At 39.9% G+C, this 16,772-nt stretch overlaps 1 protein-coding gene across 3 annotated transcripts in view; it reads left to right on the top strand.

The window, feature by feature from the left end:
- Positions 1 to 14,425, top strand: part of LOC106873886 (transcription initiation factor TFIID subunit 2) — a 45,493-nt gene extending 31,068 nt beyond the window's left edge. For all 3 annotated transcript variants that reach the window (XM_089354882.1, XM_089354883.1, XM_089354881.1), the window contains 10 exons: positions 211 to 296; positions 1,257 to 1,373; positions 1,809 to 1,948; positions 2,953 to 3,022; positions 3,701 to 3,805; positions 6,125 to 6,224; positions 7,242 to 7,724; positions 9,304 to 9,879; positions 10,236 to 10,401; positions 11,434 to 14,425. In XM_089354882.1, the coding sequence (XP_089211008.1) occupies positions 211 to 296; positions 1,257 to 1,373; positions 1,809 to 1,948; positions 2,953 to 3,022; positions 3,701 to 3,805; positions 6,125 to 6,224; positions 7,242 to 7,724; positions 9,304 to 9,879; positions 10,236 to 10,401; positions 11,434 to 11,738 (2,148 nt within the window). In that variant the 3' untranslated portion in view covers positions 11,739 to 14,425. The remainder of the gene's footprint in view (positions 1 to 210; positions 297 to 1,256; positions 1,374 to 1,808; positions 1,949 to 2,952; positions 3,023 to 3,700; positions 3,806 to 6,124; positions 6,225 to 7,241; positions 7,725 to 9,303; positions 9,880 to 10,235; positions 10,402 to 11,433) is intronic.
- Positions 14,426 to 16,772: the final 2,347 nt, after the last annotated feature.

Here is a 16,772-nt window from a genome sequence, read left to right as displayed (position 1 = left end):
TGCTCCAGCATGGCCACAGTCAAATGACTGAAACAAGTAAAAGAGTATGATGATGTTGGTTGCTGTATAATTGCTTGTACAACTGGTGACTGATGTAAACATGCTTGTAAGAGTGTTTGTTGTCATTCTTAAATATCTTATGTTTTTCTGTATTTTGTAAATCCTGTGAGCTGCAACTATCTAAAAACTATATATGTTTCATATCTGCAGTATTCTGACAACTACTACCGTGCTGCGTTAATTGATGCACTTGCTGCTACTGTAACACCAGCTGTTGCTGCTGTCAGTCTTCTCAAGTAAGTCCTTGTGCCCTAGCCCCTACTGCTATAGTACATGTGTCTATCTGTTTGTTTCCCCATTACTTTGCTGATATGTAAGGATAACCTTCACTCATCTTATAATAGCCACTTAATCCTTTAGCATTTAAACTGGCCATAACCAACCCAAATATCCTGCTGTAGAAAATCGCCACCGTGATTGTACAGATGTATATATATTTGTGCATGTGTGTATACACACACACACACATACATATATACATATATGCGTACCTTTCCTCCATTGGACACTAAACTCCGCTTGTGAAGACCTGTTGAAGCAAGTGTAATTGAAATCGAAATCGAACTAAATTCGACGACTGGCCCCCATGTCAACATCTCCTCCATTGGACACTAAACTCTGCTTGCGAAGACCTGTTGGCGCAAGCGAAAGCGAAATCGTGATGGCGCCACCGTTTGAGTGTGATCGTTACCAGCGTCACCTTCCTGGCACTTGTGCCGCAGCTTCGCGTTCCTGGCACGTGAAGAGTCATTCGAGCGAGATCATTGCCAGTGCCGCTGGACTGGCTCCTGTGCAGGTGGCACGTTAAATACACCATTTTGAGCGTGGCTGTTGCCAGTACTGCCTGACCGGCCTTCGTGCTGGTGGCACGTAAAAACACCCACTACACTCTCGGAGTGGTTGGCGTTAGGAAGGGCATCCAGCTGTAGAAACTCTACCAGATCAGATTGGAGCCTGGTGTAGCCATCTGGTTCACCATTCCTCAGTCAAATCGTCCAACCCATGCTAGCATGGAGAAGCGGACGCTAAACAATGATGATGATGAGAGTGGGAGAGTCTGTCTTGTGATCAAAGAGTTGTGATTTTCATTTTGAATTTGATTTCCAAACATGTGATTTAATTTCATTGATTAATTTTCTAAGCAATTAACTAAACTGAATTTTCTTATTTGTTTTGTCTTGATGCTTCTTCCCCAGCACTGGAATTACTCTAGACAGTCTGTCAGCTGACATAAAGCTAATACTTGAAGAAATCACACGTTACATGAATCTTGAAAAACTGCTGCCTTGTTATCGACACACAGTTGCAGTCAGGTCAGCTATTCGTTAAACAAACTTACTTATTTCCTATCTTATCTTAACCCTCAGATTTCTTCTCCTTCTCCTCTTCTTCATCTTCTCCTCTTCTTCATCTTCTCCTCTCCTTTTCATCTTCTCCTCTTCTTCATCTTCTCCTCTCTTCTTCACCTTCTCCTTCTCCTCCTCTTCATCTTCTCCTCTTCTTCACCTTCTCCTTCTCCTCCTCTTCATCTTCCCCTCATAATGTTTTTTTGTTTTTCTCTCAACCTCACTCTTCCTCCTTGTTTTCCTCCTTTGATGTCTCCCTTCACACTTTCCTCTTTTTATTTCCATGTTAGTGTTAGGTAAGGAAACATTCTAAATAATAGTAATCTTAGTTACTATGGTAGCAATTTTATTGATGTCATGCATCTGGTTTTGATATTTTCCTCATCTTGTTTTGTGTCGCAGCTGTATTCGTGCAATTCGTGTGTTGCAAAAAAACGGTCACCTCCCCAGTGATCCACAGATATTTGAGAGTTATTCAAAATATGGCATTTACAGAGACACACGACTGGCAGCTTTTGAAGCTTTGGTCGACTATATTAGTGGTGAGTATCATATTGGATTTTTCATTCTTTTATTCTAGATGAATTTGGTAAGTTCACTTGTCAAAAGGAGTGAAAAGTGTAATGTTTTTAGTCCTTGCCCTTCATCTAAGAGTGAGGAAGAGTGGATTTGGTTGATGGAAACTGAAAGAAGCCCATTGTACATATACCCACTACACTCTCGGAGTGGTTGGCGTTAGGAAGGGCATCCAGCTGTAGAAACTCTGCCAAATCAGATTGGAGCCTGGTGTCGCCTCCTGGTTCACCAGTCCTCAGTCAAATCGTCCAACCCATGCTAGCATGGAAAGCGGACGTTAAACGACGATACGATATGTGTGTGTGTGTGTGTGTGTGTGAATTTTGAATAGTTACCACATTAGTTAGAACAAGAGGTAGCAGCTTCATAACTAATGAAGTGTTTGATCTGTTTCAGTTTCCGATTGAGCTTGTTTCATTTTTATGCTGCTGAGAAAAAATATGAAAGAATAAATTAAAATATACATCATAAAATTTTACCTTCCTTTAAATTTTGTAGTTTTGTTCTAATAAGAATAATTAAGCTTTTAGTAGTATATTTTTTACAAATGTTAAATCATTAGGTAGGGGTCTCTAAAAGGGGTCTCAGGGAGTAGCGTTCCTGCCTTCCTGAGCTAGTTTTCCACGACATTTCTTAAAAATCATGATAGAAGCCTTCGTCTCAGGATCACTCATGTCTAAAAACTGAGGTTGGGAGTAAGTAAGGGCATGCTCCCCATAGAAAAAACATCTCCAAAAAAGCCTCATGATAGCAAAGGAGAATGGGCACCAGCCAGCCAGCCCAAAGGTTGGGGTGGGCTGCACCTGCCTACCTCGGTTTCTATGGCATTGAGGTAGATCTGGCCACCCCTGTTAATGGGGACAAAACCTGGATTTAAAAGACTGAATGATGATGAGGATGAAGTTGATATTTTAGAATTTTTTAAATGTTTGAAATTTTAAAGAAACTATCAATATTTCTTCTGTTGCAGCTGATGTCAATGCTGATAAACTAAACTGGTTGATCAACTTAATGCAAACTGATCCTGATATATATGTCAGGTAAAGATCTGTATTCATATTTTAAATTTATTTAAATTTACTTGAATATTTCTGACCTTCATTGGTTGTTGTTAAGATGTAGGTTAGCCTTGATTTAACAGATCTATGATTAGAGGTACTCCAGGTTTGACCATGCTGTCTTTTAGGGATATGTAAGCAGGACTTCATTATCTAATGTGCCCTTTACATAACCAAGATGGTAAGATAGGTGCCAGTGCAGTGGTGTGGTTAAAAAAATTCATTTCCCAACTATGCAATTTCAGGTTCAATCCCACTGTATGACACTTTGGAAGGGTGTCTTTTATAGTTTTGGACTGACTAAAACCTCATGAGTAGATTTGGTTAGTGGAAACTGAAAGAAGCCCATTGTGTGTGTGTGTGTGTGTGTGTGTGTGTGTGTGTGTGTGTGTCAGCTGTGGAAGGTGACATGTCTGTCATTTGTTTGTTTTCTACACCACCTGTCTTCGTCTTTTGTTTCTTTGTGAATTCTCCCTATGTGTGTATATATATATATATATATACTCACACATATATCAACAATTGTGGGGAAAATTTTCCACTGTGTCCTTCCTTTTATATGATTTGCTGGGGTGATGTGCCTGCTATTTCTGTCTGGTTGAGCAATCATGAAGAAACTCTTATCATTGACTCAGATACATTTTACTGTTTTTATTGCAGGCACAAAATAATGGAAATGCTTGTTAAAAAGCCACCATTTCTTAAAGGAGACTCAAGTCCATTGAATACGGAAGAACTCGTAGATAGTTTATGGAAACTGATGACGTAAGATATTAATAATTTTTTAAAACTTTCTATTTTAAATTCTACTTTCTAACGTCGTCTCCTTCATTGGACACGAAACTTGGCTTGTGAAGACCTGTTGGGGCAAGCGAAAGCAAAATCGTGATGGCACCTGTACCCAGCGTTGCCTTCCTGGCACTTGTACCGGTGGCACGTGTAAAGACATTCGAGTGAGATTGTTGCCAGTGCCGCTGGACTGGCTCCTGTGCAGGTGACACGTAAAATACACCATTTTGAGCGTGGCCGTTGCCAGTACGCCTGACTGGCCTTTGTGCTGGTGGCACGTAAAAGCACCCACTACACTCTCGGAGTGGTTGGCGTTAGGAAGGGCATCCAGCTGTAGAAACTCTGTCAAATCAGATTGGAGCCTGGTGTAGCCATCTGGTTCACCAGTCCTCAGTCAAATCGTCCAACCCATGCTAGGATGGAAAGTGGATGTTAAACGATGATGATGATGATGATGAATTGTCATTGTCAAAATAACTAACTTGGCATGAGTGTATGTTTAAGAAGTTTGTTTCTCAACTAAGTGGTTTCAGGTTCAATCCTATTTCATGCAGTGAAAGCATGTGGCTTACTGGTTGGTGTGTTCAACTCACAATTGTAAGGTAATGCGTTTGATTCCTGGTAGCACATTGTGTCCTTGAGCAAGACACTTTATTTCACGTTGCTCCAGTGCACTCAACTGGCAAGAATGAGTTGTACCTATATTTCACTTGACCAGCTTTGTTGCATTCTGTGTCAAGCTAAATCTCCCTGAGAACTATGTTAGGGGTTAGTGTATCTGCATGTTTATTTCACAAGCAGGCTGTTCTGTTGATTGGATCAACTGGAACCCTTGTTGTCTTAACCAATGGAGTGCCAGTTTATTTCATGGAACTTTGGGCAAGTGTCCTCTGCTGTTGCCCTCAGCTGACCAATGCCTTGTGAGTGAATTTGATAGATGGAAACCGCATAGAAGCTTATCATATGTGTGTGTGTGTGTGTGTATTCCTTTCACCCACCAGCCCTTGTCAGCCGATGCTGGTTTGTTTATGTCCCTGTAACTTAACCTTTCAATAAAAAAGACTGATAGTAATAAGCACCACACTTAAAAAGAATAAAAACTGGTGTTGATTTGCCTCACTAAGTCCATGGTTTTCAACCAGGGTCCATATGCTCCTTGGTGGGTGGGGGCCACATAACATTTTGTTCTTGAAATTTATCTGCAATAAATTGGTTATACTTCTACAATACACAAAATGTTTTAACAATTTTTTTAATATAATTCCTAATAGTATTTAATTATATAAATATAATGGGAATTTTTAAAAGACATTAAATGGCTTTGGTGGGGAACCAGTAGAGTATAATAGAAATCATAGGGGTCCATAGGCAAAACATGATTGTAAACCACCAGACTAAACTTACAAGAGTGTTCCAGCATGGTCGCAGTCCAATGATAGAAACAAGTAAAAGAGTGAAATAGCTAACATGTTCTGTATTAAGCTGGTGCTTGATAAGGTAACTGTTACTTTTTAGAATGACATTGTAGGGTTGGTGTGAGAAGCCAGATCTGGCCCGTTTCAACATAAAACAGGCAGAATGTTTTGGCCAGATATGGCAGTTTAAATGCTAAAGGGTTAAGCAGATTATAACCTTGTGTTTAACCCTTGGCCTGTCCAAAGAATTTTCATGAGTTTGCCCAAAACGTCCATACTGGTTTTACCAACTCTTAGTTAGCCTTTTTTTGATACGTTCTGAGTAATTATACAGCTTCCCTTTCATAAGTCTCAAGTTACTTTGGTGGTTAAAAAAAATTGGGAATGTGTATCATATATTATTCATGGGCCCCAGAGAAATATGTCCTGTGTCATCATCATCATCATCATTGTTTAACGTCCGCTTTCCATGCTAGCATGGGTTGGACGATTTGACTGAGGACTGGTGAAACCGGATGGCAACACCAGGCTCCAATCTGATTTGGCAGTGTTTCTACAGCTGGATGCCCTTCCTAACGCCAACCACTCAGAGAGCGTAGTGGGTGCTTTTACATGTCACCCGCACGAAGGCCAGTCAGGCGGTACTGGCAACGGCCACGCTCAAAATGGTGTATTTTATGTGCCACCCGCACAAGAGCCAGTCCAAGGGCATTGGCGTCACATGTAATACACAGGACAGTCAAAGGGTTAAAGAAGAATTAGTAAACTTTAGAAGGTAATTCACCTTTGTTTATGATATTGTCATTTTCACAATTTGATCAATGAAATCCTCTTTGTTACTTTTGAATGACTGCTTGTGTTTTTACCAAATTCTCTACAGGACTGGCACTCCACATGACAGTCGTCTCCGATGCGGTATCGCTGATCTCTATTACTGTCTCTACGGTCGCGCTCGCCCTGCTAAATTGCCCACCCCTGAGGTAAGTATAAATCTGTGTCTCTGCAATACATAGATGCATACAGACAGGCATACATATGTGTGTGTATAAGCATAAATGCACACACACAGACACATACCTGATCTAGGAATTGAACCCATGACCTTATGATTGTGAGCCCAACACTGAGACCACTGAGCCACCTGCTTTCACACATGAATGTCTATTATTCTGTGACTAAAGGTATTGATAGTTAAGAATGGAATACAGGAGTAAATAACAATTGTGTGGGTGGGTGTTGGGTTTAGAAAATAGCAAGTAGAAATATTTCAGAATATATTTAACATTTATTAATTATTTATTTAACAGTTATTAATTATTTATTTAACATTTATTAATTATTTATTTAACATTTATTTATTTATTTGCAACAAGTTGTAAAATCTTAATAAGAGATTAGTGTAGTAACTATACTAACAAGTAAAATTAAATCACTACAGCTATTATAATGGCTGATATAGCTGCTCAATGTGTCTACTGTTTTAACCCCAGGCAGATCTTCTGTCAGCTGGTTATAGGTGCAGCCTGCACCTGTATATATTGCAAGCAGGGGAGTGAACCCCTTCTGCCCTCCAGTAGATGATGGAATCGTGAGACTGACTCAGTTTTGAGCTAGTTTGCTCATCCTCAGTTGCAAACACCTGGCCACTTAAGAGATTAACTTTATTTATTTACCACTCATTAATTATTTATTTACCATTTATTAATTATTTATTTACCATTGTTAGCATGTCAGACAAAATACTTAGAAGTGTTGCTTCTGGCTCCTTATGTTCTGAGTTCAAATTTTACAAAGGTCGACTTTGCCTTTCATCCTTTCGGGGTCAGTAAAATAAACCACCGGTCAGATACTGGGGTCAGTGTAATCAGCAGACCTCCTCTCCTCTAAGTTTCTGGCCTTGTGCCACACTTACAAAGAACTATTTATTTATTTACTTATTCTGTTTTTGTTTTTTTTTGCTTTTTCTGTTCTTTTCTATTTTTTAATTTCTTTCTTAGAGCAAAGATAAGAAACCTGTACTGCCTGGCATAGAGGCACCAGTCCCGCAACAACCACCAACAGCAGCAGCACCACCACCACCACCACCACCAACAGCAGCAGCAGCAGTAGCGGCTGTGGCAGCAGCACCCCTACCAGTATCATTGTTATCTTCATCATCGTTGCTGCCAATGTCATTACCATCATCCCTGGGACCCAGCGCCCCTCCGCCAGTTCTTAGTGCAGGAACAGCTAATACCATAGCCACCACAACCATCACCACCACCACCACCACCACCACCACCGCCATCACCGCCGCCACCACCACCACCACCACCACAACTACCACCACAGATACTAGTGTTACTGCTCTACCACCTGTAACGGTAGTACACCCACCTCTTCAAGGCCCACCAACTACTGATGATGTGAAACCATCCATTCCGCAATCTCCTTCAACAGGCTTTGACATGTCTCAGCCAAACATGGAACTCAATCCGATTGTAAGTGGAACACTGTTTATATGTCTTTGTCCCTCTCATGAGTTATTGATAGAATATCGTCTACTTTGAAGTCTGTTAATCTTTGCTCTTTGCAGTTCTTCTTTTGCAGTGTTTTTTTTTTCTCAGCTTTTTTTTTTTTATTTATGATAGTCATTGTTGTTCTTTTTTATCGTTTACTTGTTTCAGTCATTAGACTGTAGCCACACAGTCACGCCTGTGATTATGTTATGTTATGTAATATTGTGTAACTTTGGTATGGTTATTTTAGGATGCTTTCATCAGATTGTTGGTCAATTTACAGAATGGGCTGATGATGTGTGGCCCCTTGGGCAAGTGCCACATACCACTAGCCCAATGTAGCCTACCAAAGCCCTGTGAGTGGATTTGATAGACAAAAACTGATGTGTGTGTGTTTGGGCATGCCCTTGCCTAGACATCATGTGATGTTAAAATGATGCTGCTGATGATGCTGATAATGATGATGTTGATGATGGTTTCTGAAAAATGATCATCCATTAGGTCATCAAGTGCGAAAGTGAATAGAACATATATTTACTCCATCCATCAATCGTTAATTAATATTAATTATTGCTTTAGGGCATGCCTTTCATCCTTTCGGGTTTGATAAAATAAGTACCAGTTGAACACAGGGGTTGGTGTAATCATCATACCTCCTTCTCTGAAATTGCTGGCCTTGTGCCAAAATTTGAAATCAATATTAATAATTACCCTAAGGTGGTAAGCTGGCAGAATTGCTAGCCTGTCAGGCTAGGCAAAATGCTTAGCGATATTTCATCTCTCTTTATGTTCTGAGTTCAAATTCCACTGAGGTCAGCTTTGCCTTTCACCCTTTTTTTGAAGGGAGGGGGGGTCAATAAAATAAGCACCAATTGAACACTGGGATTGATGTAATTGACTTACCCCCACCCATGAAATTGCTAACCTTGTACCAACTTACTGGCATTTCGTCCCTTTTTATGTTCTGAGAACATCAAGAGATCTTTCTGCCTTGATCCTTGGCAATGAATTATAGTTGTCCCTGTAGAGCACTGCCCTAGGACTAATAACAGATGAACTGTAGACAGGAACTTAAGAGAGCTATAAGCGGAAACCTGAAACTATTGGCTGGAATTTCACTGCAGGCTAGCTGGTGAGCAGGTCTGCAGAAGAGAGGGCTTCTGGTTAGGCGGGAGACAGGGCTGGGACTTGAGACAGCTGATAGTATTTGTCCTCACAATGTGTAACCGAATGAAGCAAAATAAATAATACATTATTACAGTTTTGTCTCTGGTTATTTTTGTGTATAGCTTAATCAAGCTATTTCCCCATGTAAAGCCACCTGCCAGTGTTTCAGTTGCTGTGATCTTCTTGTTGGAATAAGTACCAGATATACACTGAGGTTGATGTAGTTCAAATTCTGTTGAGATTGATTTTGCCTTTCATCGTTTTTGGGGTCGGTGCAATATGTACCACTTGGATACTGAGGTCAATGTAATCAACTTACTCCCTCTCCCAAAATTATTGGCCTGGTGTTAAAATTTGAAACTGATATTGATAATTACACTTTATTTCTTTTTAGAAAAAGGAACTCCTTGAACCGGTTGTAATAAAGACAGAAGCAGAAATATTACCAGTGCAGACACTACCACCTCCGCCTCCACTACCACTGCCACCACCAACACCACCGACACCAACACTAGCACCAACACCAGCACCAGCACCAGCACCAATAACTACTGCAATACCAACAACAACAACAACCCCAATGACAGGAGTTGTCATCGGAGAGGAGAAGAAAGACACGTTCGAAACTAAAGCACCTCTGACAACGACATCTGTTGCAGCAGCAGCAGCTGCAGCGGTCTCCGCTGCGGTTGCCGCTGCAGCAGCTGAAGCAGCCGCTGCTGCTGCTGCCAACGCTGGCAGCACATCCGCTGCATCAACAACTCTGGGAACCCCTTCAAAATCTGGCGTTGTTGCCCCGCCGCTTCAGTCCCCCGTTCAGCCTGGAGCAATGGAACAGGCTCGGGGTATTAAAAGGAAAGAAGAATCGAGTCTGTGTCTGGATCCCAAGTTCGGTTATGGACCGTTACTCGACCCCCTGCTGCCTGATCATATGCAGACGGATGACTCCAAGTTCAAATTGAAGATTAAGGTAAGTTCTTGTACATATTGCATGTGTGTGTGTGTGTGTGTATACATGTCTGATGTGTGTGTGTGTATACATGTCTGTGTGTGTGTGTGTGTGTATACATTTCTCTCTGTGTGTGTGTGTGTGTATACATGTCTGTGTGTGTGTGTGTTTGTGTGCATATGCATGCATGTATGTACATGTGTCTGTATGCCTCTGCATGTGTGTGTCTGTGTATGTTTGCACATGTGCATGCGTGTCTGTGCATATGTGTGTGTGCTTGTGTGTGTGTGTGTGTGTGTCTGTCTGTCAGTCAGTGTATCTGTGTCTCCCATGGATAACAAAGAATTAATGAATTCTACACATTCCATTTTATTCAGCAAAAGAAACTAGAAGAAGAAGAAGATTTCATTGCCCCTCGTCCACAGATGTCCTCAATGCCTCTGGAGCGTTCTAGTTTAGAGCTGCCCCTCTCATACGCTGACATCCCCAGCAACCTCAGTGAAGATTCTAGCTCTCCCTCATCATCAACCCATACACTTCCAGGTAAGATCGTTTTTTTATGACAAAGTATAAAAGGTAAAGACTCCTTTCGGTCATCAATCACCATGGGATTGCACCCCCACTCCCACCTGCCCCCCCCCTGTCCAGCAGCAGCGGCATATAGTGTCCACTTTTCCATGCTTGCATGGGTCAGGTGGAATTTTGTTGTTGCAGAATTTCTATGGTTGGATACCCCATCCTGTTGACAACCTTCATCCGTTTCCTAGTCAGGTGATATTTCCCTATGGCCAGGTGTGTTTTTCATATATGACTGGAAATGAAAAAAACATTTGTATGATGATGATGATGACGACGACGACGACGACGACGACGACGACGACGACGACGACGACGACGACGACGACGACGACGACGACGACGACGACGACGACGACGCATAATGTGATGTCAAGAGAAGAGTACACATGAGCACACACACATCTCTCTCTCTCTCTCACTCTATTTATATACATGATTATTTATTAATTCATAGTTATATATATATACTGTTGTGTCTGGGGAGAGTCATTTTCTTATTGTACCTTAAAATTTAAAACACCCACCGGTAAAATTTCCACTTATTATTTTTGTTTTCCTAAAATTTTCGTTGCGTCTTGCAACCTTTTCAATAGTCTTGACTCTGTCTGGACAGAGTGTGTGTGTGTATATATATGTGTGTGTGTGTGTGTGACACGTAAAAGCACCCACTACACTCTCTGAGTGGTTGGCGTTAGGAAGGGCATCCAGCTGTAGAAACTCTGCCAAATTAGATTGGAGCCTAGTGTAGCCATCCGGTTGCACCAGTCCTCAGTCAAATCGTCCAACCCATGCTAGCATGGAAAGCAGACTTTAAACGATGATGATGATATATATGACCAGATCCAATCTCTTACACCTACTCTACAATGTCTTTCTAAAAAATAAATGATTACATCATCGAAATCTTGAGACCATGAGATAATGCCTGATTAATTTGCAGTTATATGAAAAAAAAAAAATAAAATTGTTAAATTTTCTTTTCTCCTCTTTTACCAGAATTGCCACCCAACCCTGGTTCGGCTTCATCATTCGGTGGGTTGAAGTTGATGTCTCAGTCGTCTCTGGACTTCTCAAGGCTTGGCTCCAGTGAGGAAAGTTCCGGTAAATTACACAAGACCAAAAAGAAGAAGAAGAAAAACAAGCACAAGCACAAACACAGGCACAAAGACAGCCGCCCAGAAAGATCCGACTCTTTCTCTTCTCGCGACAAAGACCGATCCGACAGGTCACATTATAATTCCCCTGGCAGCAACTCACCTGGAACACAGCCCGCAAGCTCTCCAGAGTTCCAAGTGATCTGAGAACAAGCTTTTTACCAAAACTGGACCTGAAACTAACTTTATCCCCAGACAAGGAACAGATTCTAATAAACACTGAATTCAAAACCTACCTTGCGTGAAGGTCACCTTTTTTCTGTCTTGTCTTACAGCAACCCTTTTAGGTTGAGCACTTAAGTCACCTATAATTCACCCTTCACCTATCTCCTCTGAAACACGTATCCTTGTGTCAATGTGAGAAAGCATTCGTATTGTTACTTCATCAAACACATTAGTATTATTAATTAATTCTCATTGAATGTGGTGGATTGGTGATGCAAGTTGTGTGTCGAATGAAATGATTGGTAGTGTATTTGTTTTGCATTGCTTTACAAGCTGGGTTCAGATTCTACCGATGTCGACTTTGCTTTAACACTTTCAAGAGGTCAATCAAGAAAGTGCTTCCCAAGGCTAGGTTGGCCGACATAATCAACTGTAACCCTTCCCTCAAAACATCTGTTCCTTTGTGGCAAATTTAGAAATTTGTATTTACTACTACTACTACCACCATTACTATTACTACTACTACTACTACTACTACTACTACTACTACTACTTAGGTAGCAAGCTGGTAGGATTTCTAGCATGCTGGACAAAGTGCTTAGTGGCATTTCGTCTGTCTTTACGTTCTGAGTTCAAATTCTGCCAAGGTCAATTTTTCCTTTCATCCTTTCCAAGTTGATAAAATAAATAGCAGCTGAGCACCGAGGTTGACCAAATTGACTTAACCCCTCACTTGAAATTGCTGGCTTTGTGCCAGAATTTAAAGCCATTGTTATTATCATTATTATTACTAAGGAATCGTTAGCAGAATCGTTAGCATGCTGGGTAAAATGCTTAGCGGCGTTTGGTCTGTTTTTTCGTTCTGAGATCAAATTCTTCTGAGGTTGATTTTGCCTTTCATCCTTTTGGGGTCGATGAAATAAGTACCAGTTGAGCACTGGGGTCGATGTAATCGACTAGTTTCCCTCCCCCAAATTTCAGGCCTTGTGCCTATAGTAGAAAGGATTATTATTATTATTACTAGCTGGCCCCATGCCATAAAAAATGACAGTATTCTATATATAAATATGGATGGTAAATCAAATTAATACACTTGTCAAGGTTATCTAGTGGTTGTCTTTTGAGATGTGACATCAATCGTCGTTTGTTACTGAAAGAACGCTAGTTCACACATACAAATATTCACATACTTCCCTTATACATGCACACACACCCGGAGGTTTGTACTGTTTGTCAAGTCACAACATGGACCTCAGACAGACAGTACTTTACGCTGTATGCGTGCAGTTCCAATTAATGCCGACTTTTGCAATACATCTAGATTGTAGGGTGTCTCTAAGGTTTTCACATTGGGTAGTATTGAACCCATTGCTTCGATGACAATAGGGATAACCTTTATGTTCGACTCTCATACCTGCCACATCTTAGCAATCCCAATTCTCAAGTCTCCATATTTATCAACTTTTTCTCTTTCTTTCATGATGATATGTTGATCTCCTGGCACTGCTACGTCGATTATTAGGCACTCTTGTTTGTCTCTCCGGTGCTCTAACACTTTATTATTATTATTGTTATTATTGTTATTATTAAGACAGTGAGTTGGCAGAATTGTTAGCATGCTGGACAAAATGTTAGCAGCATATCTTCCCTCTTTACATTCTGAGATTAAATTCCGCTGAGGTTGACTTTGCCTTTCATCCTTTTGGGGTTGATAAATTAAGTACCAGTGAAACACTTTGGGTTCAGGTAATCAACTAGTCCCTTCCCCCCAAATTTCGGGCCTTGTGCTTTAGTAGAAAGGGTTGGCAAGTGAAACACTGGGGTTGATGTAATTGACTAACTCCCTTCCCTGAACTAGCTGACCTTCTGCCAAAATTTGAAACCATTATTATTACTTCTGCCTTAGCGAAGGCAGAGATATTATTTTCAGTCAGGTTTTTGCTTGTTTGTTTGTCCGTGGACAAGATATCTCAAGAACCAGTGGATGGATTCGGATGAAACTTTCAGCAATGTTTGGCCCTGTGACTGGTATGAACTGATTAAATTTTGGGATCGATCTGGTACTGGAAAAGGATTCTGGATTATTTTTCCGTTTTTTTAAATTTAATTTTTGAGAGTGGTTGGGTTCATCTTTGATATTCTTGTTTGTGAAAGCAGTTGAGTTTATTTCAGATAGTCTCATTTTAAAAATCATCTCTGGCTAATTCGTTAGGTGTTTGGGCTCTCTGGGTGCTCTTGTTATAATTATTATTTCTCCATGAAAGAAACACAAGTTGTAAATAGTCAGGTTTAATTTATCTTGTTCACTAACGAAGGTGCTGTTTCACTTCATGATCTGTCTACAGTCTGTGTCAATAAGAGAGAAAGTGAGATAGAGAGAGAAAGAGAGATAGAGTGTTATGAGTGCTCCAGCTGGCCAATTTCACACATACTATGTGGAGATAAAGTTTTCAGTGTTACACCCCCCTCCCTCATTGCCCATGATATAATTACAAAAACAAAATTGTTACCACCCATTTTTATTTCATTTCATTCACTGCTGTATAAATTTGTTCAGATTTAAAAGAATTTTGCTCTTGATATTAAAACCAAAAAAATAAAAAATAAAAGACGAAATAACATCAAAAACAAAACAAAAATCAAGACAATAAATTTTTATATAATGTTAACTTTTTTTATTGTTATTTTTTTGTCTTCATTTAGCATGAAATATATGTATAGCTAGTTCTTTTTTTATTTTAGGAAATAGGTGTAAGAATGGCCGCATGGTTGAGTTGCTCACTCCCTAATCACAGGGTTCTGGTTTTTCTCCCATGATGTGGCACCATGGGCAAGTGTCTTCTATTGTAGTCCCAGGCCAACCAAATCCATGTGAGGGGATTTCGTAGACAGAAACTGAAAGAAGCCTGTCGCATATACATGTGTGTGTGTGTGTGTGTGTGTGTGAAAGAGAGACAGAGTTGGTGTCTCTGTCTTGACATCATTGTTATGCAACAGTGTCCTGTTTTAGTCTTCCATGAAAACATGTCTGCCCACAGGGAAGTATTATCCAGATGATGGCAACAAGAAGAGCATCTAGCTGTAGAAAATCTGCTTCAATAGATTCCATCCTTTGGAAAAGGAGATGTTAAAACGATGAGGATGATGATTAGAGAAGAAAAAAATGACTTTATTACTTGTCGAGTCTGGAAGAACCAACAGTGTCCGTGGCCCATGATATCTCTTTTGTATCAATGACTTTGATGGTATTAATGTTTGTACGTATGCATATATACATACGTGCATACATACATACATACGTACATACATACATACGCACGTATGTACGTACGTGCTTGGCCATCTTGGTGGAGTAGAAAAGCCAGTGGCCTAAACAAATGAGTTGGGTACTCTTTCTGGATGTGGTCAGAGACGGCTGTGTGTGTGACAGTTCCACCACAGATGTAAGATCAATATACCATTGTGGGTGGTTTCATCCGAGCTTTATCGCTAATTACTGGGGGTGAGAATGAAACATCTGAAAAGAAAAGCTAGTTGTTGGGACGTGGTCCTCGTTATATTAAGGACGTGCTTTCGCCAGGAGAGTTCCTCAGTGTCATCGGAAATGGTGGGAGACAACATACGGAACAATTTCTGTTTCTCTTACACAATTTTCATTTGTTTATTTACTTGTTTACATACGCCGCACACACACACGTGCGGCGTGACTTGGTTTCTGCACCTTCTGAATAACGCGTGGGATCGAACTCAGAAACTACTTGGCTGCAAAGCAATGTTTTTAACTACTTAACCATTATTAATTGTTAATTATATATTGAGATTAATCTTATTACATTACAGAAACACGTACATATCCCTATACACGCGCAACTAGATAGTATTCCTATGTATTAAACTAATCGTTTTGAACGGGAGGTGATAATTTGAAATAAAAAAATGTAAGGGAGATAACTATTATTACTACTGAACCGGTTTAGGGGAGAGAACTCCTTCATTACTTCTTACGTATCATTAGATGCAGAATTGGTACTAATTTAGTAAAATTAAAGAATGAAAATTAATTCTTTTGATATTTGAGAGAATATGAAAAATATTCTTTAAATAAGTGAGCTCTCAAAGGAGCCTGGATGTTTGAAGTGGTCATAATTTTTCTTTGAAATATAGTTTTTGAATGAAATACAATATTTTTCCAAAAAAAAAAAAGAAAAAATATGTCACGATCGGAATTGTCTTTATCTTTTCATCATAGGGCCTCTAAGATTGGTGGTGGGAGGATCCTAAAATTGGAGATCTGGCTACTTTTAAACGAGTTAATTCCACTAAAGGTCTCTGAGCTGCTCGGTGATGGGAAATATTTTGACAAATTAAATTTAAATGTTGAAGTGAATCTAACGGTTTTTGTGTTATTTTAAATGGCTTATAAATACCTTCTACGCTGCAATTGTTTTCGTTCCAGCACACGATCTCAGATCAAGTCACTTGCTATGCAAGTACATCCCCGCAATATATATATATATATATATATATATATATATATAAATCAGGGACGTACAGCATAGATAGGCGACGCCTATCTAGGCGTAAAATAGATAGATAGCAACATTTTCCTTTTATGGCAAAATATGCACCTAATTCAATAAAATTATGAAGGTTACTCTGATTACTATGCATAAAATGCAATATATATATATATATAATTCACTCTTGCTTTGCAATCTCAGTATTTAAGCTACGCATAGTACTGCGGCAGTACACGTGCTGTGTACACTCCTACAACACCATTTTCTTTACGTGCTATAAAGGCAGAAATAAATCTGCCTTCAACTCAGTCACGCACTTGTGTTTCGTTTATTTTTTTTGTGTTTTTTTTCCTTCAGTTTTAGCTCATTTCCATTTATTTCCATTTCACCCCCACTATCCAGCAATGGATAGTGATTATCTTTATATCTTTATATGTATTTTTCTTTTTATCTACTGACAAATCTTTTGATGGTAGTTTACTACATGCAGGTCACC

Source organism: Octopus bimaculoides, chromosome 7, assembly GCF_046866305.1.
Source record: "Octopus bimaculoides isolate indiv1 chromosome 7, ASM4686630v1, whole genome shotgun sequence".
NCBI lineage: Eukaryota > Metazoa > Mollusca > Cephalopoda > Octopoda > Octopodidae > Octopus > Octopus bimaculoides.
This window is presented reverse-complemented; position numbering and strand designations above follow the sequence as displayed.